Source organism: Salmo trutta, chromosome 14 (genome assembly GCF_901001165.1).
Source record: "Salmo trutta chromosome 14, fSalTru1.1, whole genome shotgun sequence".
Taxonomy (NCBI): Eukaryota; Metazoa; Chordata; class Actinopteri; order Salmoniformes; family Salmonidae; genus Salmo; species Salmo trutta.
In genome coordinates this window covers 17,995,867-18,021,699 of record NC_042970.1, presented here as the reverse complement: position 1 = coordinate 18,021,699, position 25,833 = coordinate 17,995,867, and the positions used below count along the sequence as shown (strand labels likewise).

At 42.1% G+C, this 25,833-nt stretch overlaps 1 protein-coding gene across 2 annotated transcripts in view; it reads right to left on the bottom strand.

Moving 5' to 3' along the window:
* LOC115207541 (contactin-3-like) overlaps window positions 1–23,955 on the bottom strand; it is an 84,335-nt gene extending 60,380 nt beyond the window's left edge. Inside the window, exons 1-2 of one of the 2 annotated variants that reach the window (XM_029774703.1) lie at window positions 23,426–23,955; window positions 1,118–1,253 (exon numbers count right to left, since the gene is read on the bottom strand). In XM_029774703.1, the coding sequence (XP_029630563.1) occupies window positions 1,118–1,172 (55 nt within the window). In that variant the 5' untranslated portion in view covers window positions 1,173–1,253; window positions 23,426–23,955. Of the gene's footprint in view, window positions 1–1,117; window positions 1,477–23,425 lie in introns of those variants that run through there. The other variant, XM_029774704.1, reaches the window with a different exon arrangement.
* Window positions 23,956–25,833: the final 1,878 nt, after the last annotated feature.

The window sequence follows — 25,833 nt, the reverse complement described above, 5'->3', positions numbered from 1 at the left end:
GCATCAATCGGAAGAGTGCAGTCCATCAAAAGTGGCCAATCAATAACTCAACACTTTCAACTTTTTGGCCATCCGAGGGCGATGTCTCCAAACCCTGCTGCATCAATCTCTCCTATAAGACAGTATACTTATTGAAGAACATTGGATTCCCAGTGTGCAGCGGCCCTTACTTCTTAAAATGTAAGGAACGATTTCAACATCATTTAGACATGTAATACCTAGTGAGGTTGATTTATCTCAATATCCTCTTGACTTTTTCACATACAACCCTAGTGCCTGCAGTGCTGCCTTCCCCGGGAACCATTTTACTGAGTTCCATAGATATTAAAGTCACATGCTAAGTTTGATGGGTATATTAGCTATGCTGATTTAGTCTACACCGCCTTCCTTTGAGAAATAGGTGTGAATTACCTATAAGCTATGTCAAAACAATTAAAATGACTTACATTGGGATTTGCAATGTCATTTGCACACACTAAAACAATGAAAAAAAAAGGAATGGAATCTCAGATGTCCCTGGAGGTGCAAATGCAGTAGGCTGCCCAAGGGATGGCTGAAGAGCAACAGGGGAAGTAGCGTAAATGAAAAACTGAATTTTAATCAATTTAACCTTGTCTGTATAAAATATAATATGGTTGGTTGCAAATACTAGGCTTTGAATCTGCCTGCCATCTAAAGTAATGCAATACAGAATCTGTAGAATTGTGTAGTCAGTGCATAGAATGGTTCATTTTAGTTCATAGCGCGCTGTCAAGCCGAATCCGGGGGAATGCATATAGCACTTTAAGATGATGTAGGCAACACCATAAGGATGAGATCTCTTACATTTCCATATGAGACCAAATAGACAACATAGGGCACACACATCAGTGTCATACTGTCAACTTCAAACTATCAGTGCTCCATTGAGCGGTATTGCAGTAAACTTGCCAAAAAGGTATACCAGTTTCTCATTTGTAACAAAAAGAGCAATAAGGCCTACTTACATTTTGCAAGTAACAACGTTAATATAAACATGAATCATCCCACTGATGGAAAATCATACAGGATTAGGAACTTGTAGAATGATAACTGTAAATACCTCTTCATGAATAAAATGTGTAGTAGAACATCTTACCGGCAAGGCAACCAATGATTGACAGTAGCAGAAGTCGTTTCCATAGTAACATCATCTTCAGTTGCCAAGGGCAAATACGACTCTCATCCAATTGCTTGTGAATGGAATGCTCTCCCTTGATTACGAGAATCTTAATCTAAGGGGAAAGTAATTATAGAAATAATTAAAATAAGACATTTTGAGGCAAATATGACAAGCATTCAACAACAGAACATGATTCCATTATTGCAAAAGTTGCACTATTTATGTTCTTTATTCTTCAATAGTTTTTAGAAGACTTGAAGTAAAAAACAAACAGTGAAAGCAGTGTAAATGAAATCCACTCACTAAGGACAACACATGCACATTACAACATTACTGTATGCAATGGTTGATTAATTACATTATGAATTATACTGTATGCCCTTTGATGACTAAACATAATGTAAAATACAAGTGTTGACAAATTGCGGGTAAGTAAGAAAGGACATATATATTTAAAAAAAAAGAAATACGTAGCGTACTATGCGGCACATACTGTAGCTGGTACTGCATACAATGAGATAAACTTAGGTGGTCATTCAACCTACTCATTTGTGAATAAATGCTGTAGATAAATGTTCCTTTCAAAACACTACCGATCTTCCGTATCTCCTTTGACTAGCAGAAAAAAAGGTTTATTCTCGCAATATGTGTCCCATTTTTGCAGAGGTGGGATATTTTTTGTTATTTTTATTTTATTTAACAATACGTTTATAGATTTTTCTTTGACAACACATATATAAGCTGAAATATTACATGAAAAAAAAATATAGCAAAAACCACATCAAAAGTTAACAGAAACAAAAAAATAAAAAAAATAAATGATGAAACAACTAAGATAAAACAAAAGTGTTACAGAAGCATAAAACCACCAAAATTACATTTTACAGTGGTCTGATCCAATAGGATAGAACATAATTGGGACAAATTTTTGATGAAACACAGCGCCACAAGCCAATCGGATATCTCTCACCACAACCCCACATGCACAAAACCAAAACCTAACAGAACCCTTTCTGTCCATTTTACAAAAATACGATCTCAACCAATTGTAATGGTAAGGGTAGAATTTCAGCTCTATACAATATGCTAGAGTCTGGCTCAACCGAATCCTCTGTGCACAAACTGAACTCTTCGAAGGAATAGTACACTACCCAGAGTTCCCTTCATTAGCCAATATGTCACACACATCGCTCTGCTCAACCAAATCCAAAAATGGTCCCCAAACCTCTTCAAAAGTGTCTTGTTTACCTTTAACCGTATATGTTATCTGTTCCATTGTTAGGCAAGGTATATGCAGACTCATGTTAAAAGGAACCACCAGCTTTCATATGTTCTCATGTTCTGAGCAAGGAACTTAAACGTTAGCTTTCTTTCATGGCACATATACTTTTACTTTCTTCTCCAACACTTTGTTTTTGCATTATTTAAACCAAATTGAACATGTTTCATTATTTATTTGAGGCTAAATTGATTTTATTGATGTATTATATTAAGTTAAAATAAGTGTTCATTCAGTATTGTTGTAATTGTCATTATTACAAATACATTGAAAAAAATCGGCCGATTAATCGGTAGCGACTTTTTGTTTGGGTCCTCCAATAATCGGTATCGGCGTCGAAAAATCATAATCGGTCGACCTCTAACTTGTAGCATATATCTGGAATTGTACTATTAAACGTATTTAACTTAGCAGGGGTTACATATGTTCACGTCAACCAATTGTACTGCAATAGTTTTAGCCGAGTACTCACAGTTTGTGTCTGAGCCTTAGTACATATACTACTCCATTCGTCCAAGTCTATGTCCTTCCGAATATCTTCCTTCCAAGTGTTCAGTTTGTGCGCAGAGGATTTGGTTGAGCCAGACTCTAGCATATTGTGTAGAGCTGAAATTCTACCCTTACCATTACAATGGGTTGAGATCGTATTTTCTAAAGTGGACAGAAGGGGTTATGTTAGGTTTTGGTTTTGGGCAGCCGTGAGGAAGCTCCTTCACTGTAAATATGTAAAAAAAAAAAATCTAGGAATGTCATATTTTGCTATGAGTACTTCAAGTGACATAAAAATACCTTCTTTATACAGGTCTCAAACTTTCCTTAAACACTTGTTGGCCCTTAGTTGGAAACCTGGATCAGCTCTCCCAGGAGGGAAACTGTGGTTTCCCCAGATAGGACTAAAACGTGACAAAGAATTTGTTTCACCAAGGAACTGCTGTACCTCATACCAAATGTTGATCGTATTAAAAACAAAGGGATTATTTGTTTGCTTTTTTAGTGTCTTGATATCAGCTGAGTAAATGTAGAGGTAAAGGGGCAATTTGGGTACAACTGAAGACATTTCAATCTCCATCCATGAAGGGAGAGACTCAGAGGTAAAATAATACATAGCATTGCGAAGCTGAGCTGCCCAGTAGTACCACTGGATATTAGGCAAATGGAGCCCCCCTCTGTCATACGGTAGGTACAATAACGACAAGCAAACTCTGGGACGTCTGTTATTCCAGATAAATATAGTAAACATCTTTTTAATCCTTGTAAAGAGGGATGGTGGCGGCGGCAAGGGAATTTTCTGAAATAGATACAACCGTTTTGGGAGGACATTCATAGTTAGTTGAGAATATGGGGTCAACCTTTGGCACAATACAAATGTAGAGATATGTAAAGCATTCCGTTGCATTAACAAAAGAAGCCAAAGGTGTAGGTCCAAGACTTTCCTCCTCCTTTAGCATCATAATTGAGGATTTTGCATTATTTATTTTGTATCCCGAGAACACCCCAAACTCTTTGATTAGTCCCAGAAGTGCGGATATGTAATTGCACAAGTCTGTAAGAAACAAAATTACATCGTCTGCATAAAGGGCAATTCGATGATCCATCTGATCTATTCTGATACCTGAAATATTGGGGTTGGACCTAACAGGTATGGCTAGAGGCTCAATGGCTAGGGTAAACAGGAGAGGAGAAAGAGGGCAGCCCTGCCTAGAACCCCTGCCGATGTCAAAAGGTTTAGATACCGTATTAGTAGTAAGGATCTCTGCAGTGGGATTTATATATACACTGCTCAAAAAAATAAAGGGAACACTTAAACAACACAATGTAACTCCAAGTCAATCACACTTCTGTGAAATCAAACAGTCCACTTAGGAAGCAACACTGATTGACAATACATTTTGCATGCTGTTGTGCAAATGGAATAGACAACAGGTGGAAATTATAGGCAATTAGCAAGACACCCCCAATAAAGGAGTGGTTCTGCAGGTGGGGACCACAGACCACTTCTCAGTTCCTATGCTTCCTGGCTGATGTTTAGGTCACTTGTGAATGCTGGCGGTGCTTTCACTCTAGTGGTAGCATGAGATGGAGTCTACAACCCACACAAGTGGCTCAGGTAGTGCAGCTCATCCAGGATGGCACATCAATGCGAGCTGTGGCAAGAAGGTTTGCTGTGTCTGTCAGCGTAGTGTCCAGAGCATGGAGGCGCTACCAGGAGACAGGCCAGTACATCAGGAGACGTGGAGGAGGCCGTAGGAGGGCAACAACCCAGCAGCAGGACCGCTACCTCCACCTTTGTGCAAGGAGGAGCAGGAGGAGCACTGCCAGAGCCCTGCAAAATGACCTCCAGCAGGCCACAAATGTGCATGTGTCTGCTCAAACGGTCAGAAACAGACTCCATGTGGGTGGTATAAGTGCCCGACGTCCACAGGTGGGGGTTGGGCTTACAGCCCAACACCGTGCAGGACGTTTGGCATTTGCCAGAGAACACCAAGATTGGAAAATTCGCCACTGGCGCCCTGTGCTCTTCACAGATGAAAGCAGGTTCACAATGAGCACATGTGACAGACGTGACAGAGTCTGGAGACGCCGTGGAGAACGTTCTGCTGCCTGCAACATCCTCCAGCATGACCGGTTTGGTGGTGTGTCAGTCATGGTGTGGGGTGGCATTTCGCCAGAGGTAGCCTGACTGCCAGTAGGTACCAAGATGAGATCCTCAGACCCCTTGTGAGACCATATGCTGGTGCGGTTGGCCCTGGGTTCCTCCTAATGCAAGACAATGCTAGACCTCATGTGGCTGGAGTGTGTCAGCAGTTCCTGCAAGAGGAAGGCATTGATGCTATGGACTGGCCCGCCCGTTCCCCAGACCTGAATCCAATTGAGCACATCTGGGACATCATGTCTCGCTCCATCCACCAACGCCACGTTGCACCACAGACTGTCCAGGATTTGGCGGATGCTTTAGTCCAGGTCTGGGAGGAGATCGCCTTGGAGACCATCCACCACCTCATCAGGAGCATGCCCAGGCATTGTAGGGAGGTCATACAGGCACGTGGAGACCACACACTCTACTGAGCCTCATTTTGACTTGTTTTAAGGACATTACATCAAAGTTGGATCAGCCTGTAGTGTGGTTTTCCACTTTAATTTGGAGTGTGACTCCAAATCCAGACATCCATGGGTTGATAAATTGGATTTCCATTGATTATTTTTGTGTGATTTTGTTGTCAGCACATTCAACTATGTAAAGAAAAAAGTATTTTATAAGATTATTTCATTCATTCAGATCTAGGATGTGTTATTTTAGTGTTCCCTTTATTTTTTGAGCAGTGTAGTATCTTTATCCATTTACAAAAGCTCTCACCACAACCAAAACGAGTTAACACTTCAAAGAGGTAGGGCCACTCAACCCTGTCGAAGGCCTTCTCTGCCTCCAATGACAGGATCGCTGTGTCTGACAACCCAATTTTAGTATGTAGAACATTTAGCACTCTCCTAACATTATGAAATCCTTCACGACCTTGAATAAAGCCATTTTGGTCTCTACCCACCACATCCGGGAGAAAACCCTCCAACCTCCTCGCAAGTGCTTTACAAACAACCTTACTGTCAGAATTCAAAAGCGAAATAGCACGATAGGAATTTTGTATTTTTTAAAATGTATTTCACCTTTATTTAACCAGGTAGGCAAGTTGAGAACACGTTCTCATTTACATCTGCGACCTGGCCAAGATAAAGCAAAGCAGTTCGACACATACAACAACACAGAGTTACACATGGAGTAAACAAACATACAATGAATAATACAGTAGAAAAACAAGTCTATATACAATGTGTGCAAATGAGATAAGATAAGGGAGGTAAGCCAATAAATAGGCCATGGTGGCAAAGTAATTACAATATAGCAATTAAACACTGGAATGGTAGATGTGCAGTAGATGAATGTGCAAAGTAGAAATATTAGGGTGCAAAGGAGCAAGATAAATAAATGCATACAGTAGGGGATGAGGTAGTTGGTTGGGCTATTTACAGATGGGCTATGTACAGGTGTAGTGATCTGTGAGCTGCTCTGACAGCTGGTGCTTAAAGCTAGTGAGGGAGATAAGTGTCTCCAGTTTCAGTGATTTTTGTAGTTCGTTCCAGTAATTGGCAGCAGAGAACTGGAAGGAAAGGCGGCCAAAGGAGGAACTGGCTTTGGGGGTGATCAGTGAGATACACCTGCTGGAGCGCATGCTATGGGTGGGTGCTGCTATGGTGACCAGCGAGCTGAGATAAGGCGGGGCTTTACCTAGCAGGGACTTGTAGATGACCTGGAGCCAGTGGGTTTGGCGATGAGTATGAAGCGAGGGCCAGCTAACGAGAGCGTACAGGTCGCAGTGGTGGGTAGTATATGGGGCTTTGGTGACAAAACAGATGGCACTATGATAGACTGCATCCAATTTGTTGATTAGAGTGTTGGAGGCTATTTTGTAAATGACATCGCCGAAGTTGAGGATCGGTATGATAGTCAGTTTTGCGAGGGTATGTTTGGCAGCATGAGTCAAGGACGCTTTCTTGCGAAATAGGAAGCCAACACTAGATTTAATTTTGGATTGGAGATGTTTGATGTGAGTCTGGAAGGAGAGTTTGCAATCTAACCAGACACCTAGGTATTTGTAGTTGTCCACATATTCTAAGTCAGAACCGTCCAGAGTAGTGATGCTGGATGGGTGGGCAGGTGCGGGCAACGGTTGAAGAGCATGCATTTAGTTTTATTTGCATTTAAGAGCAGTTGGAGGCCACGGAAGGAGAGTTGTATGGCATTAAAGCTCGTCTGGAGGGTTGTTAACACAGTGTCCAAAGAGGGGCCAAAAGTATACAGAATGGTGTCGTCTGCATAGAGGTGGATCAGAGACTCACCAGCAGCAAGAGCGACATCATTGAGGTATACAGAGAAGAGAGTCGGCCCAAGAATTGAACCCTGTGGCACCCCCATAGAGACTGCCAGAGGCCCGGACAACAGACCCTCCAATTTGACACACTGAACTTGATCGGAGAAGTAGTTGGTGAACCAGTCGAGGCAATCATTTGAGAAACCAAGGCTGTTGAGTCTGCCGATAAGGATGTGGTGATTGACAGAGTATGCAGCTTTCCAGGTTTTAGGAGTAGATTGATCAGAGCTCCTCTCAAAGAAGGGGGCAGAAGACCATTTTCGGAAGATTCCTAAAACATATCCAGGAGGAGAGTGCACAGTTTGTTTTTAAATCTCTTGTAGATGTCTGGGCCAGATGCCCTCCCCACCCTCATACTATCAATTGCATTGGAAATTTCCTACACAGTCAGCTCAGCATTAAGAATATCCTTAGACTCATCAGACATATTGGGAAACTCCAATCTATCTGAAAAGCTAGCCTGGGTATCAGTTTCAGGAAGATACTCTGATGCAAATAATTTTTCATAAAAGGATTTAAAGGTATTATCTGCCGAGGGTCTACCGTCACAGCTCCCCTGCACATTGAATTGAATTTATTGCTCTCTCTGTTTGCTGCTGTTTGATTCGCCAGGCCAACAGCTTCCCAGCTTTTTCACCCTGGTAATAATATGATTGGTTTAGTTTCAATAAGCTTGCTGCAGCTCTACCCGCAGAAATGCTGTTATATTGAGCCCTGAACAAGCGCAACTCCTTTTGTGCACCTGTGGAATTAGTGAGGAAAATTTCTCTCTCCAGAGTTTTAATTTTGGTTTCAAGTAATTTCATTTTTTGACAAGTATTTTTTGACTTGGAGCTGGTGAAATCTCTAATTTGTCCCCTTATGAAAGCTTTAAAGGCTTCCCATCTAGTACAAGTTGAAGTCTGTGTTGTATTAAATTGAAAAGTATAGGTCAATTTGCTGTCCAATGTATTCTGTAAAACTTGTATCTTGCAGCCATTTAGGTTGGAAGCGCCATTTAGGTGGGTCACCTATTAAATTAGAATTGGTATATCTAAGAGATGCTGGAGCATGGTCGGAGATAACAATGCTATCATAAAAGCAATTTTCAATTGTAGAGCGTAATGCTGCTGAGATAAAACAATTGTCAATTCGGGAATAGGTCTGGTGAGTGCTAGAGTAACAGTAGTATTCCACATCATCTGGTTTCATTTCTCTCCAAATCTCGAATAAGTTTAAATCCTTCATAAAGCGTAATGTGGGAGTAGTTCGAACCTGAGGTGCGATCTTAACAGGATCCAAAGTTCAATTAAAGTCTCCTGCAACAATATAATTACCTGAAAGTGTGGAAAGGTTTAAAAACAAATCATTAAAGAATTCAGAGTCATCTTCGTTGGGACCAGAGTGATCTTCGTGAACTGCTCGGACAGCAAGGTACCCCGTATAATAACATATCTGCCGGCGGGATCACAAATTGTTTGCAATATCTGATATGGAATGGACTTTTGGATAAGAATAATAACTCCTCTTGCATGGAAACTAAATGAGGCCGCAATGATTTGTCCAGGCCACCGAGGCATATCATATCGCCAGATAATAGATGTGATTCTTGCAAAAATATGATCTTCACCTGAAGTTGTTTTGATCTACTTATTACCCGATTTATTTTGCCGATTTTATTTAATCCCATACAGTTCCAGGATGAGAATTTTACCTTAACACTATGAGTCATCGAATTTACCAGGTACACTTGAACTGTAACATTGCCCCATAAGAGCACATTGGATCAGCCAAACCTCCCTGGGCAAGGTGGGACGTTTGCGTCCCACCCTAGTCAACAGCCAGTGGAATCGCGTGGCGCGAAATACAAATACCTAAAAAATGCTATAACTTCAATTTCTCAAACATATGACTATTTTACACCATTTTAAAGACAAGACTCTCGTTAACCTGTTGGGGATAGGGGGCAGTATTTGCACGGCCGGATAAAAAACGTACCCGATTTAATCTGGTTACCCTTCTTTACCATTCGGATAGTGTCTTGAACGCACGAACAAAACGCCGCTATTTGGATATAACTATGGATTATTTAGAACCAAACCAACATTTGTTATTGAAGTAGAAGTCCTGGGAGTGCATTCTGACGAAGAACAGCAAAGGTAATCCAATTTTTCTTATAGTAAATCTGAGTTTGGTGCGTACCACACTTGGTGGGTGTCAAAATAGCTAGCCCGTGAAGGCCGGGCTATCTACTCAGAATATTGCAAAATGTGCTTTCCCCGAAAAGCTATTTTAAAATCGGACACCGCGATTGCATAAAGGAGGTCTGTATCTATAATTCTTAAAATAATTGTTATGTTTTTTGTGAACGTTTATCGTGAGTAATTTAGTAAATTCACCGGAAGTGTTCGGTGGGAATGCTAGTCACATGCTAGTCACATGCTAATGTAAAAAGCTGGTTTTTGATATAAATATGAACTTGATTGAACAAAACATGCATGTATTGTATAACATAATGTCCTAGGAGTGTCATCTGATGAAGATCATCAAAGGTTAGTGCTGCATTTAGCTTTGGTTTGGGTTTATGTGACATTATATGCTAGCTTGAAAAATGGGTGTCTGATTATTTCTGGCTGGGTACTCTGCTGACATAATCTAATGTTTTGCTTTCGTTGAAAAGCCTTTTTGAAATTGGACAGTGTGGTTAGATTAAGCTGTTTGGGATAGGGGGCAGTATTTGCACGGCCGGATAAAAAAACTTACCCGATTTAATCTGGTTACTACTCCTGCCCAGTAACTAAAATATGAATATAATTGTTTGATTTGGATAGAAAACACCCTAAAGTTTCTAAAACTGTTTGAATGGTGTCTGTGAGTATAACAGAACTCATTTGGCAGGCCAAAAACTGAGAAGATTCCAAACAGGAGGCGCTCTCTCTGACTATTTCTTGGCCTTCTTGATCATCTCTAACCAAAACAGGGGATCTCTGGCATAACGTGACATTTTCTAACGCTCCCATAGGCTCTCAGAAGGCGCCAGAACGATGAATGGTGACTTTGCAGGCCATGGCTGAAAAACAGTAGTGCATTTGGATAGTGGTCGATCTGAGAACAATGAGATTGAGGCGCGTGCACGAGCCGACACCATGTTTTTATTTTTTCGTCATTGAACGAAAACAGGGTTTCCCGGTCGGAATATTATCGCTTTTTTATGAGAAAAATCGCATAAAAATTGATTTTAAACAGCGTTTGACATGCTTCGAAGTACAGTAATGGAATATTTAAACATTTTTTGTCACGAAACGCGTCGGGCGCGTCACCCTTCTTTACCCTTCGGATAGTGTCTTGAACGCACGAACAAAACGCCGCTATTTGGATATAACTATGGATTATTTGGAACCAAACCAACATTTGTTATTGAAGTAGAAGTCCTGGGAGTGCATTCTGACGAAGAACAGCAAAGGTAACCAATTTTTCTAATAGTAATTCTGAGTTTGGTGAGTACCACACTTGGGGGTGTCAAAATAGCTAGCCTGTGATCGCCGGGCTATCTACTCAGAATATTGCAAAATGTGCTATCACCGAAAAGCTATTTTAAAATCTGACACCGCGATTGCATAAAGGAGTTCTGTATCTATAATTCTTAAAATAATTGTTATGTATTTTGTGAACGTTAATCGTCAGTAATTTAGTAAATTCACCGGAAGTTTGCGGTGGGTATGCTAGTTCTGAACATCACATGCTAATGTAAAAAGCTGTTTTTTGATATAAATATGAACTTGATTGAACAAAACATGCAGTAGTAACCAGTTTAAATCGGGTACATTTTTTATCTGGCCATGCAAATACTGCCCCCTAGCCGTAACAGGCTAATATCAAATCAAATCAAATCAAATGTATTTGACACATACACATGGTTAGCAGATGTTAATGCAAGTGTAGCGAAATGCTTGTGCTTCTAGTTCTGACCATGCAGTAATATCGAACAAGTAATATAACCTAACAATTCCACAACAGCTACCTTATACACACAAGTGTAAAGGAAAGAATATGAATATGTACATAAAAATATATACATGAGTGATGGCCGAACCTCATAGGCAAGATGCAGTAGATGGTAAGAGTACAGTATATACATATGAGATGAGCAATGTAGGGTATGAAACATATAAAGCGGCATTGTTTACAGTGGCTAGTGATACATTACATCAAGATGGCAGGATGCAGTAGATGTTATAGAGTACAGTATATACATATGAGATGAGTAATGTAGGGTATGAAAACATTACATGAAGTGGCATTGTTTAAAGTGGCTAGTGATACATTACATCAAGATGGCAAGATGCAGTAGATGGTTTAGCATACAGTATATACATATGAGATGAGTAATGTATGGTATGAGAACATTATATAACGTGGCATTGTTTAAAGCGGCTAGTGATACATTTAATTACATCAAGATGGCAAGATGCATATGGGATGAGTAATGTGAGTAATGTGGGATATGTAAACATTATATAAAGTGGCTAGTGATAATTTGATTACATCAATGTTTCCATTATTAAAGTGGCTGGAGTTGAGTGTTGGCAGCAGCCACTCAATGTTAGTGATGGTTGTTTAACAGTAGAAGCTGTTTTTCAGTCTCTCGGTCCCCGCTTTGATGCACCTGTACCGACCTCACCTTCTGGATGTTAGCGAGTGAACAGGCAGTGGCTCGGGTGGTTGTTGTCCTTGCTGATCTTTTTGGCCTTCCTGTGACATCGAGTGGTGTAAGTGTCCTGGAGGGCAGGTAGTTTGCACCCGGTGATGCATTGTGCAGACCTCACTACCCTCTGGAGAGCCTTCCGGGTTATGGACGGAGCAGCTGCCGTACCAGGCGGTGATACAGCCCGACAGGATGCTCTTGATTGTGCATCTGTAAAAGTTTGTGAGTGTTTTTGGTGACAAGCCCGAATTTCTTCAGCCTCCTGAGGTTGAAGAGGAGCTGTTGCGTCTTCTTCACCACGCTGTCTGTGTGGGTGGACCATTTCAGTTTGTCCGTGATGTGTATGCCGAGGAACTTAAAACTCTCCACCCTCTCCACTACTGCCCCGTCGATGTAGATAGGGGGCTGCTCCATCTGCTGTTTCCTGAAGTCCACGATCATCTCCTTTGTTTGTTGACATTAATTGTGAGGTTATTTTCCTGACACCACACTCCGAGGGCCCTCACCTCCTCCCTGTAGGCCGTCTTGTCGTTGTTGGTAATCAAGCCTACCACTGTAGTGTCGTCTGCAAACTTGATGATTGAGTTGGATGCGTGCATGGCCACGCAGTCGTGGGTGAACAGGGAGTACAGGAGAGGGCTGAGAACGCACCCTTGTGGGGACCCAGTGTTGAGGATCAGCGGGGTGGAGATGTTGTTACCTACCCTCACCACCTGGGGGCGGCCCTTCAGGAAGTCCAGGACCCAGTTGCACAGGGAGGGGTCGAGACCCAGGGTCTCGAGCTTAATGATGAGTTTGGAGGACATTATGGTGTTAAATGCTGAGCTGTAATCGATGAACAGCATTCCTACATAGGTATTCCTCTTGTCCAGATGGGTTAGGGCAGTGTGCAGTGTGATGGCGATTGCGTCGTCTGTGGACCTATTGGGGCGGTAAGCAAATTGGAGTGGGTCTAGGGTGTCAGGTAGGGTGGAGGTGATATGGTCCTAGACTAGTCTCTCAAAGCACTTCATGAAGACGGAAGTGAGTGCTACAGGGCGGTAGTCATTTAGCTCAGTTACCTTAGCTTTCTTGGGAACAGGAACAATGGTGGCCCTCTTGAAGCATGTGGGAACAGCAGACTGGGATAAGGATTGATTGAATATGTCTGTAAACACACCAGCCAGCTGGTCTGCGCATGCTCTGAGGACGCGGCCAGGGATGCCGTCTGGGCCTGCAGCCTTGCGAGGGTTAACACGTTAAAATGTTTTACTCACGTTGGCTGCAGTGAAGGAGAGCCCACAGGTTTTGGTAGTGGGCCTTTGTCACTTGTTAATAAACTTGCACACCAAAGTCGTGGTCAGCTTTTCCGAAGGGAGGGTGGGGGAGGGCCTTATATGCGTCGCGGAAGTTAGAATAACAGTGGTCCAGTGTTTTACCAGCCCTGGTAGCACAATCGATATGGTGATAGAATTTGGGGAGCCTTGTTTTCAGATTAGCCTTGTTAAAATATATATGTGGTTTCCAGTTTACATAGAGTCCAATGAAGTTATTTCAGGGCCGTCAATGTGTCTGCTTGGGGGGGAATATACACGACTGTGCTTATGATCGAAGAGAATTCTCTTGGTAGATAATGCGTTCGGCATTTGATTGTGAGGAATTCTAAGTCAGGTGAACAAAAGGACTTGAGTTCCTGTATGTTGTTATGATCACACCACGTCTCGTTAATCATAAGGCATACACTCCCTCCCTTCTTCTTACCAGAGAGATGCTTGTTTCTGTCGGCGCGATGCATGAAGAAACCAGATGGCTGTACCGACTCAGATAGCGTGTCTCGAGTGAGCCATGTTTCTGTGAAACAAAGAACGTTACAGTCTCGGATGTCTCTCTGGAATGCTACCCTTGCTCGGATTTCGTCTACCTTGTTGTCAAGAGACTGGACATTGGCGAGTAGTATGCTCGGGAGCGGTGAGCGATGTGCCCGTCTATGGAGCCTGACCAGAAGACCGCTCCGTCTGCCCGTTCTACGGCACCGTTGTTTTGGGTCGCCGGCTGGGATCCGATCCATTGTCCTGGGTGGTAGGCCAAACAGAGGATCCGCTTCGGGAAAGTTGTTTTCTTGGTCGTAATGTTGGTGAGTTGACGTTGCTCTTATATCCAATAGTTCCTCCCAACTGTATGTAATAAAACCTAAGATTACCTGGGGTAACAATGTAAGAAATAATACATAAAAAAACTAAATACTGCGTACTTTCCTAGGAACGCGAAGCGAGGCGGCCATCTCTGTCGGCGCCGGAAGAATACCAGTAGACCTCTGTTACCACCATAAACAAAAACACAGGACGCTTTAAAGCACGTCATTGTACAAAAACACATGCCTAACAATCAAGCACAAATGTGTGATTAACCCTCTCCACCTCTCAGTGACACTCCGTATAAGGTGCTCAACAGATCCACACACAGGTGAGTAACGTTGTCCACTGCAGACAGTACATTTTTGAATTTGATAGAGAATTCTGCATTCATATCTTTGATGGCCTTGAGGATATCTTTGGAGCTAACGGCACTGCACGTGTTTGTCACCGCAGTCCTGCTTCCACCACTAGCACATGAAGCTAGCACAACCCCTTTCACTTATTACGTCTGCCTTTTTGGTTTGACTTTTCTTTGTCCGCATTATGGGTTTTCGAAGCTAATAAACTATTACTGCCTTTCCTGGTACATTGAGCTTAAGGGTGAACTTATTTCAGGATGTATTTCAAATTTGTAGCGGCGCTGAAAAAGATATGACTGATCAGCTCTGCGCCATACCGGAAGGTCTTGTGACAGAAATCTTAGCTTAATTAAATGAAATGTGTGCATTAGTCCTGAGTGTGAGGATATTTATTCCATTACCTTATAATCCATTGAAATGATATAGTATATTATATGAAATCACTCCTAAATTATTTGAATTGTTTGCATAGGGTTACTTACTAAGGTTTTCATATTCCCTTTCAAAAGCTTTCAAACCTGGTTTCACAGCCAGATGCTAGAGAGAAGTTTTTCCATTGAGCCTATGCCATGCTCGCAAAGTCTGAACTGAGCGTCAATACAGGACTAAGATCAAGTCGTACTACACCGGCTCTGACGCTCGTCGGATGTGGCAGGGCATGCAAGCCTTTACAGCTTACAAATCGAAGCACAGCTGAGAGCTGCCCAGTAACACAAGCCTATCGGACGAGCTAAACTACTTCTATGCTCGCTTCGAGGCAAATAACACTGAAACATGAATGAGAGCACCAGCTGTACCGGAAGACTGTGTCATCACGCTCTCCGCAGCCAATGTGAGTAAGACCTTTAGACAGGTCAACGTTCACAAGGCCGCAGGGCCAGACGGATTACCAGGACGTGGACTGCGAGCATGCGCAGACCAACTAGCAAGTGTCTTCACTGATATGTTCAAACTCTCCCTGTCCAAGTCTGTAATACCAACATGTTTTAAGCAGACCACCATAGTGCCTGTGCCCAAGAACACTAACCTAACCTGCCTAAATGACTACCGACCCGTAGTCTGTAGCCATGAAGTGCTTTGAAAGGCTGGTCATGGCTCACATCAACACCATCATCCCAGAAACCCTAGACCCACTCCAATTTGCATACCGCCCCAACAGATCCACAGATGATGCAGTCTCTATTGCACTCCACACTGCCCTTTCCCACCTGGACAAAAGGAATACCTATGTGAGAATGATATTCATTGACTACAGCTCAGCGTTCAACACCATAGTGCCCTCAAAGCTCATCAATAAGCTAAGGACCCTGGGACTAAACACCTCCGTCTGCAACTGGATCCTGGACTTCCTGATGGGCCGTACCAGGTGGTAAGGGTGGGTAACAACACATCCGCCACGCTGATCCTCAATACAAGGGCCCCTCAGGGGTGCGTGCTCAGCCCCTCCTGTAATCCCTGTTCACTCATGACTGCACGGCCAGGCACAACTCCAACACCATCATTACATTTGCCGATGACACAACAGTGGTAGGCCTGATCCCCGACAACAACGAGACAGCCTTTAGGGAGGAACACCGAGACCTGGCCATGTGGTGCCAGGACAACAACCTCTCCCTGAACGTGATCAAGACAAAAGAGATGATTGTGGACTACAGGAAAAAGAGGACCGAGCACGCCCCGATTCTCATCGACAGGGCTACAGTGGACCAGGTCGAGAGCTTCAAGTTACTTGGTGTCCACATCACCAACAAACTAACATGGTCCAAGCAGACCATGACAGTCATGATACGGGCACGACAAAACCTATTCCCATCAGGAGACTGAAAAGACTTGGCATGGGTCCTCAGATCCTCAAAAGGTTTGACAGCTGCACTATTGAGAGCATCCTGACTGGTTGCATCACTGCCTGGTACGGCAACTACTTGGCCTCCAACCGCAAGGCACTACAGAGGGTAGCGCGAATGGCCCAGTACATCACTGGGGCCAAGCTTCCTACCATCCAGGACCTCTATTTTACATTTTAGTCATTTAGCAGACACTCTTATCCAGAGTGAATGCATACATTTCATACATTTTTTTTTTTCCCATACTGGTCCCCCGTGGGAATCGAACCCTGGCGTTGCAAACACCATGCTCTACCAACTGAGCCACACGGTGGTGTCAGAGGAAGGCCCTAAAAATTGTGAAAGACTCCAGCCACCCTAGTCATAGACTGTTCTCTCTGCAATCACACAGCAAACGGTACCGGAGCGCCAAGTCTAGGTCCAAAAGGCTTCTAAACAGCTTCTACCCCTAAGCCATAAAACTCCTGAACATCTAGTCAAATTGCTACCCAGACTATTCGCATTGTACCGGCACCCCCCTGTATATATTGTTATTTTACTGCTGCTCTTTAATTACTTGTTACTTTTATCTCTTAATCTTATCCATATTTTTTGAAACTGCACTGTCGGTTAGGGGCTCGTAAGTAAGCATTTCACTGAAAGGTCTACACCTGTTGTATTCGGCGCATGTGACTAATAACATTTGTTTTGATTTGAATTCACAATGCATCATACACAATATTGTCTGACAAGTAATCTAATGGGCATTTAAAGCATTTCTGATCTGGAACTGGTGCCTATTTTTCTAGAATTCCAATTCAAGCATTATTCCAATGGTAAACGCTTTCTTTCCTAAAGCTTTGACCGACAATACATCCCTGTTACCACAGGTAACTGATATGCCTCTCAGGATTAAGCATCCTATCCCTTCTTCACATTCTTAGAACGTGACACTTTTGTGGATTAACCCAATAGGGTACTACTATCTTTTGCATTCTTAATATAGCAGTAACATGGCATATAAAACTATGGTTTCATCATCTTAAAATGTTTTACAAACCAAGACAGAATTGTGTGTGCAGTTTAAAGGGAGCAGTATAAGCCTAGCAGTTATTGTATATCCATTGTTATGAGTCACATTTTGCAAGAAGCACCAGCCTCCTGCAGCCACCAATACTGTCGCCCAGAACACACTCTTCAGGGGGGTGATCTCATTTGGTTATAGATTACATAATCTTCCGGCCAGTGCTGGTTTAGCACCATGGTCCTAGTGCCAGTAATTGTTCCTCATCTGCTGTAATTACGGGACAGTGTGTCTCAGAGTGGATTTCCTGTTGTCTTTCAAGTTTTAGGGGGCATTTTGCCACTGTAAATCGTGTCACATTGGATTACACGCTTTGAGATCGTACTGGGTAGAGATGTGTGCCACATTCCTCAGTTTGTCTGGTTTGCTCTGCTCCATCCCAGTCATCCCATCCTATCCTTCCCAGTCTAATGCAGGGACCCATGGAGGACAGACTGTACCTCTAGTAATCCCGCTCATTGCTCATGGAACGTTGCTTGGGCTCCATGTGCTTTCCTACCTACCGCTCTGCTAAAAGCCGCTTTATGCTCACAGGGAAAAAAAACTCCCACTCCAAATTCACTCCATTCATTAAAATCCCAATTTAACCAACACCCATCTATTTTTGTGACTACCTGGATCTACGAATAGTTTTTTAAGTATTGAAACCAAACCATATGGATTTCAATGAAAAGCATTTGAATAAACATGAAAAGCTGAATTTAAGAAGCGCGCATAATTTCAAATAGGTTACATGTCATAATAAACAGCATATAAACACTCTAAATACGTCAAGAGCCGGACAAGGAGACTAAGAAGGGGAAAAAATGAATTATTTAGGCATAATATATTAATTATTTCAAGGCTATAGCCTACAAAGAAATACATTGAGAAGTATTTATAATTGCGACACAATCGACTGGTAGGGACATAAACGTGAAGCATTTAAACAACATTTCATTGTATTAAATCATTATAGTCTATAAATGGTGCATATAGTCTGTGCCTTACTTAGAATTAAATACAAATTAAATGAAAAATGACTTATTAGTGACTTTGAATTAATTTTTAGAATTAATTTTTAGAAACACGAGTTTGGCCAGTCTGTGGCTTCAGGCTCATGCGATGGTGCCTGGAGAGCCGGTCAGCAGCGGAGAATGTTCTCTCCACATTTAGCCACTGTGGATGCTAAACACCCTTTTGGACACTCTTTCCAGGCTGAGCAGAGAGGTAGGCCTAAATGGTTTTCGCTCACATACTCTGGTGGAGACATTGCTTGGCATGTTGGATCCCCTGCTTGTGAGAGAAATCAAGTTGGGCAGTCAACATGTCAAGCAAAAATATCTCCACTGAGTTCATCAAAAATAAAGAGCTCATACTGCAAATACAAAACATTAAAGACACCTGCTCTTTCCATGGCAGGTAAAACCAGGTGAAAGCTATGATCCCTTATTAACGCCACTTGTTTCAAAACATTTAAAAAATAAAAATGTATTTAACCTTTATTTAACTTGGCAAGTCAGTTAAGAACAAAGTATTATTTACAATGACGGCCTACACTGGGCAAACCCGGACGACACTGGGCTAATTGTGCGCCGCCCTATGGGACTCCCAATCACAGCCGGTTGTCATACAGCCTGGATTCAAACCAGGGTGTCTGTAGTGACACCTCATGCACTGAGATGCAGTGCCTTAGACCGCTGCGCCACTTGGGAGGCCCAAGTGAATCCACTTCAATCAGTTTAGATGAAGGGCAGGAGACAGGTTAAGAAGCATTTTTAAGCTTCGAGACAATTGAGAAATCGATTGTGTATGGGTGCCATTCAGAGGTTCAAGACAACAAATGTAAGTGCCTTTGAACGGGGTATGGTAGTAGGTGCCAGGCGCACCAGTTTGTGTCAAGAACTGCAACGCTGCTGGGCTTTTCACGCTTAACAGTTTCCTGTGTCTATCAAGAATGGTCCACCACCAAACGGACATCTAGCCAACTTGACACAACTGTGGGAAGCATTGGAGTCAACATGGGCATTGGCACATCTGTGGGAAGCATTGGAGTCAACATGGGCCAGCATCCTTGTGGAACGCTTTCGACACCTTGTAGTGTCCATGCTCTGATGAATTAAGGCTGTTCTGAGTGAAAAGGGGGGGGGGGGGTTGCAACTCAATTAGGAAGGTGTCCTTAATGTTTTGTACACTCAGTGTAGGTATGCATTATAATTACAGTCTGTCTTCTATTTGGCCGTGTACTGTAATGGTAAGGATGGCTGGATATCATTATGCACTGGCGGAGGTGAAGTGAAATTATGAATACGAGATTGCTCTGCCAAATATAATGAGGCATCACAGTTTCACCTTCACAATAGCTAAGCCTAATGAAAGTCAATGGCTAAACGTATCCCAGAGTAAATTAGATGACTTCTTGGTTAGAGGGGTTGTTGTTTGGCGCATAAATGATAGGAGAGGTGGTTAAAGGCATTCGTTTTCCCCTGAGGGGATGCATAATTCCAAAGAATCTAATAATGGCGGGAGTAAAGGAGAGAGGTTCCTTCACAACATGAGAGAGGGTGAGCTGTTTTCTGATGCAACAAGACCTGTGGCAAACAAAGCTGGACCAGCATGTACTGTAGTGTACACCTCAAAAGGAGACACTGTTACACAGTTAGATTAGAAAAACAGATCATAGGTATGCTATTCACTGTATGACAAGACAGCCTCATCTAAAACCTCATTCATATTGAAGATTGTCTCTTTTTAGAACAGGATACATATAATTGTGCTGTAATCACTATTATTGCACTACGTTGGAAAATCTCTTAGGCCAGCATCGACCAGAGACATGATTTCAGTTCTAAGTTCCACCATGTGCTGTGATTTACCCAAGAAAGATAATGAGCTCATCGTCATCTGAGTGTGCCTCACTGTTTAGTTTATCCAGCGATCCGGCTACTGAGTAGACTTAATTTCACATGGGCCAATGAGGATGAATAAATGTTGCATTGCACATGGTTAGGATATCAAAGTTGGGTATTAAAGAACGGAACAAGGGCATTGAAAGAAGTATTTGAGATTGTTACACAATGATGGTCTAAACGCACTGAGCTGAGTAACTGAATGGTGTTTGCCCAAGACCATTTCAATGTAGTGACTTGTAATATATTTTGTAACCTCTTACTTTACTGCCTCCCTTGCTCTCCTTAAAACTGTGTACGATGTCCATCCAATGAAAGAATGGTTTTACATAATCATATGAATGCCTCTCCAGAGATGTCTCTGTCTGCTGTTTCAAGTGCGGCTGCCATGGAAGCTCATCACATAATGCAGAACACTGAGACGCTCCATAAAGATGACTGATTGACATGTCGTTAGATACATGCGTGCATAAGATAACATATGATTAGAACTGACAAACTGGCTGTGACTAAGACTAAAAATGCACAGATCACATTAATGAGTAATGTAGACCGAACCCTTAAAGAGGCCAATGTTATTGCGTTTCTCACTTCTGTCACTCAGAGAAGCATTATAGTGACGTTGAGTCACAATTGTTTTATGTAGCTACAGTATAGTATAACAGATAAATGGTTAACTGAAACCGAGAAAGTAACGCCAAACCTCAAAATTGAAAATTATTTGTAAAGATTAAGGTTTTTAATCAACAATCTTGCATTTGAAGACAATCAATATGTCACAAATGTAATCCATTAAACTACATTTTATGTAGCAAGATATTTTCAGGGGAAGAAATTAAAAGTTTTCACACATTAAGTGAGAGAGTTTGTTTAACACTCCAATAACAGCTGTGCACAAAGGGTGGGGTGATTGATAGTTATCTGGTCGAAAAAACATCACCAAAGAAGGAAGGTTCTTATAACTGTGAAAAACTAAATAATTCCTGGAAGGCCACACTGTTCAAAAGACAACAAACAGTATAATCCAGTCATTCCCTCAGATGTTAACAAAGGGTCCAATGCATCGGTGAACCCAGCAGCTGCTGCAAACCATGGGGCCAGGCAGAAGAGTAAATGCACTTAAAGAAGCAGTCTGGGATCTTAAGCACTTACAAATGTGTAACATATCGTACGAATTGCAACGACATAACATATCATATGATTGGACAAATGACGTAGTACACAACTGTGCACAATTTTCGAGGACCTATTTTGGCTCGTGAGCACTGCCTTCAAAACTACTGGCTGAAATTATACAAAACCTCTGTAGCATCCCTTTAACAGACAGTGAGACAGGGAGCAGTGATCCGTTCCACAACCACATCATTGTGGTCGCATATCTCCAGACCCCCATCCCAATAGCCATAGATACATCACTGGGTTGGAGGTGTGGGTTATGTGGAATGAAGCGCGGTAGAGGGACAGATTATCTCTAGACTAGAGCTAGATCTCTGTGCATCCATGTACAGCACTATATTCAAAACAGAAATGCACTTACTGTAAGAAGACTGCCACTCTGATGTTCTTCAGAAGGGATTTCAAAACCAATTGAGCTCAAATAAAAGGGACACAACCCTTTCCTCTGTAGTAATAGATGTCAGGGGTATATTGCAGTGTTCAGGAATAACTCAGCACCATAGGCGCTTATGATGTTTTCACCTCTCATTTGGCTGTTCTTGTTAGCCACAAAATGAGATGAGCAAAGCATGCTAGAGAAATCTATAAATAAACATGAATAGAGGAGAGGGATCAAAATCCCCCATGAATAGCTCATACTTTGAAGATGTGTATTGGCTGAGCATGTGCGATTCTGCTGCAGCTGGTGTTCTGTCTTTTTTAAGGGGTCCACAATATGGTCAAAACAGAAGAGATAGAGTTTTGAGACATTCATATATGTATTTAGCTAGAGGAAATATAACAAACGTGACACGGTTTTGGTCACAAAGGTCCCCCAGACGGCAGCCTGTAGGCAATCATTCCACACAGTCAGAGGAGTCAAAGTACTTATCAGGAAAAATACAATACAAAATACAATGCCAGCAACATAATTAAAAGCATAACAACATAATTACAAGCACAACAACATCATTAAAAGCATAACAACATAATTAAAAGCATAATTGAATTATGTGTTGGATGACTAATCACAGTTTAATATGGAAAAGATGGTGTTCAAAAGAGACACAAGGTGCATCTGACTATGTGGAGAAAGGGGGCTCTGTTGCAACCAACCTCAGCATTATAGCCTATCTGCAGTCAAGAGCTATGAAGACTACTGTACCTTCCCTGGCCGCACCGCACAAAGCAAAGCAGCCCCTTGTGCCCTAGATGAGTTAACTGAGCTGCCTGAGCACCAAGACAAATCTCAGTAGCCTGGAGCAGCCATTCACGGCTCATGGTGTAGTCTACTATATCAGCATTATGCATGAGATGATCATGCACAACCATTATATATCACGTCTGATGGTGCCCCCTCACACACCTCAATATATTTGTTTTTAACATGAAATAGCTTTTTCTATAATTCAGAAGACAGGAAGTGTAATAAATTATTGAATCAGGGTGTTGTTTCTGTTTCACCTTTGCCACTGCCCATAAGTGAAAATGTGAAGCATGAAAAAGATTGCATGAAAAAGATTGCCACTCTTCAGAAGGGATTTACAAACCAATTGAGCTCAAATAAAATGGACACAATCCTTTCCTCTGTAGTAATAGATGTCAGGGGTATATTGCAGTGTTCAGGAATAACTCAGCACCATAGGCGCTTATGATGTTTTTACCTCTCATTTGGCTGTTCTTGCTAGCCACAAAACCAACCATAACAATGGACCGTGTGATTTACGTTGCAGTTGCCATAACATTGTTAACTATAAAATAATTCGTATATTTCTCATTGCCTTTTCATTTATTGAAAATGAAAAATAAACTTCCCAGCATTTCGAAAAATACTAGTAGTCTATAGCCTATGCGGAGGGATTGTGGAATTCATAGACACTCATACTGACATGCAATGTATCCACTATTATGAGAGACATTTAAAGTAGCCTTTTAACATTTGTATAAGCTTATCAAGTCAACTAATAAATACTTACTGAGTTGTTAAACAGAATGTTTTTTCCTCTTCATGAAATTGTATGATCAGAGAAATGAGCCGGACATAAGTGGTGGTATTTATCGAGTGTCTCTATGTCCTTTAAAAAAATATATACATTTTCGTAGCAGGTTTGGCTCTCTCATTCAGAATCCCATCGAGAGGTTGCGCGTAAACGCTGGTCCACAGAATCCCAGTCCGTGCACACTACACTCGTAAAAAGTCCCGCATATGCCTCTCCTCTTGGTTTGGGGGAGATGCTCCTCGATGTAATCCCGAGGCACCCAAACAATTAGCTCAGCAGTGACAGAACTCCAACTCCGACGTCGCCTTCTCACTCACAGGTGCTTTGGTTTAGTCTTTCAACAACTAAGACACTCCAAAAATGCTGCCAGTCTGGAGGAATACTGTGACAGAGTGATCTCTGAGTCGAGATTTATTAACATTCTGCGCATCCCTGGGCTTCAGCGGTTGTGCAGAGGTGGTGAAGCGCACACTGATGACACGTGAAAACGCGTGCAAATGAAATCCAGCACCAGTCAGGCTCTCAATATACACCCTGCATGCTCTAATTTCCACATTCAAAGCCAAATGGATAGTTTTTTTTTATTACATGGCACACGGTCATTTATATGCGTTGCCCATTTGGAATTAGTCACAGCCATCCAAATGGAGGGAGTTACAGCTGTAGTTTAATTTCACGACTGTCAGGGTAATTTGTGTAATACCTCATGGTAATTGCATAGTGAATGTTATGAGCATCATATCGTCCTGAGATGATTATTCAATTAAGACCAGTATTCAAAGTCAACAGACCAATTCAAATGTATTCCACTGTAGGGCTGGTGCATCAAGTTATATCTAATACATCTATTTAGCTCTAGGCTTAAATGCAATATCCTACAGAAAATGTATCACAAATTGTGTTGAAAGATCAATGTTTTATAAAGCAACCAATAAACAGGACATCTTCATTAAATAGTACACGCAAAACACCTGTCTCAACGTCAACAGAGAAGAGGTGACACCGGGAGTTGCAAAGTTGCAAAGAAAAAGCCCTATCTCAGACTGGCCAATAAAAATAAAAGATTACGATGGGCAAAAGAACATAGACACTGGAAAGAGGAACTCTGCCTAGAAGGCCAGCATCCTGGAGTTGCCTCTTCACTGTTGATGTTGAGACTGGTGTTTTGTCGGTACTATTTAATGAAGCTGTCAGTTGAGGACTTGTGAGGCGTCTGTTTCTCAAACTAGACACTAATGTACTTGTGCTCTTGCTCAGTTGTGCCTCCCACTCCTCTTTCGATTCTGGTTAAAGCCAGTTTGCGCTGTTCTGTGAAGGGAGCATTTCACAACGTTGTACGATATCTTCAGTTTCTTGGCAATTTCTCCCATGGAAAAGCCTTCATTTCTCAGAACAAGAATAGACTGACGAGTTACAGAAGAAAGATATTTGTTTCTGGCCATTTTGAGCCTATAATCAAACCCACAAATGCTGATGCTCCAGATACTCAACTAGTCTAAAGAAGGCCAGTTTTACTGCTTCTTTAATCAGTTTTCAGCTGTGCTAACATTATTGCAAAAGGGTTTTCTAATGATCAATTAGCCTTTTAAAATGATAAACTTGAATTAGCTAACACAACGTGCCATTGGAACACAGGAGTGATGGTTGCTGACAATGGGCCTCTGTACGCCTATGTAGATATTCCAATAAAAATCAGCCGTTTCCAGCTACAATAGTCATTTACAATTTTAGCAATGTCTACACTGTATTTCTCATCAATTTTATTTTAATGGACAAAAATTGTGCTTTTCTTTAAAAAACAAGGACTTTTCTAAGTGACTCCAAACTTTTGAACGGTAGTGTATGTGTGCGCATTTTATGTGTGTGGGCGTATGTAGTGCATGTGTGTATGTGTGTGTTGTGGTGTCGTTGTACATATGTGTGAGTGTGTGGGTAGAGTCAAGTGTATGTGCATAGAGTCAGTGCAAAAATGGGTCAGTGCAGGTAGCCCGGGTAGCCATTTGATTAGCTATTTAGCAGTCTTGTTTAGAAGGTTTATGGCTTGGGGGTAGATGCTGTTCAGGGTACTGTTGGTTCCAGACTTGGTGCATTGTTCCACTTGCCTTGCGGTAGCAGAGAAAACAGTCTATGGGTTGGGTGGTTGGAGTCTTGGAAAAATGTTTGGGCCTTCTTCTGACACCACCTGGTATAGAGGTCCTGCATGTCAGGGAGCTCAGCCCCAGTGATGTACTCACCACCCTCTGTTGCACTTTGCAGTAGGGTGCCTTGCAGTTGCCGTACCAAGCAGTGATGCAGCCAGTCAAGATGCTCTCAATGGTGCAGCTGTAGAATATTTTGAGGATCTGTGTGCCCATGCCAAACCTTTTCAGTCTCCTGAGGGGGGA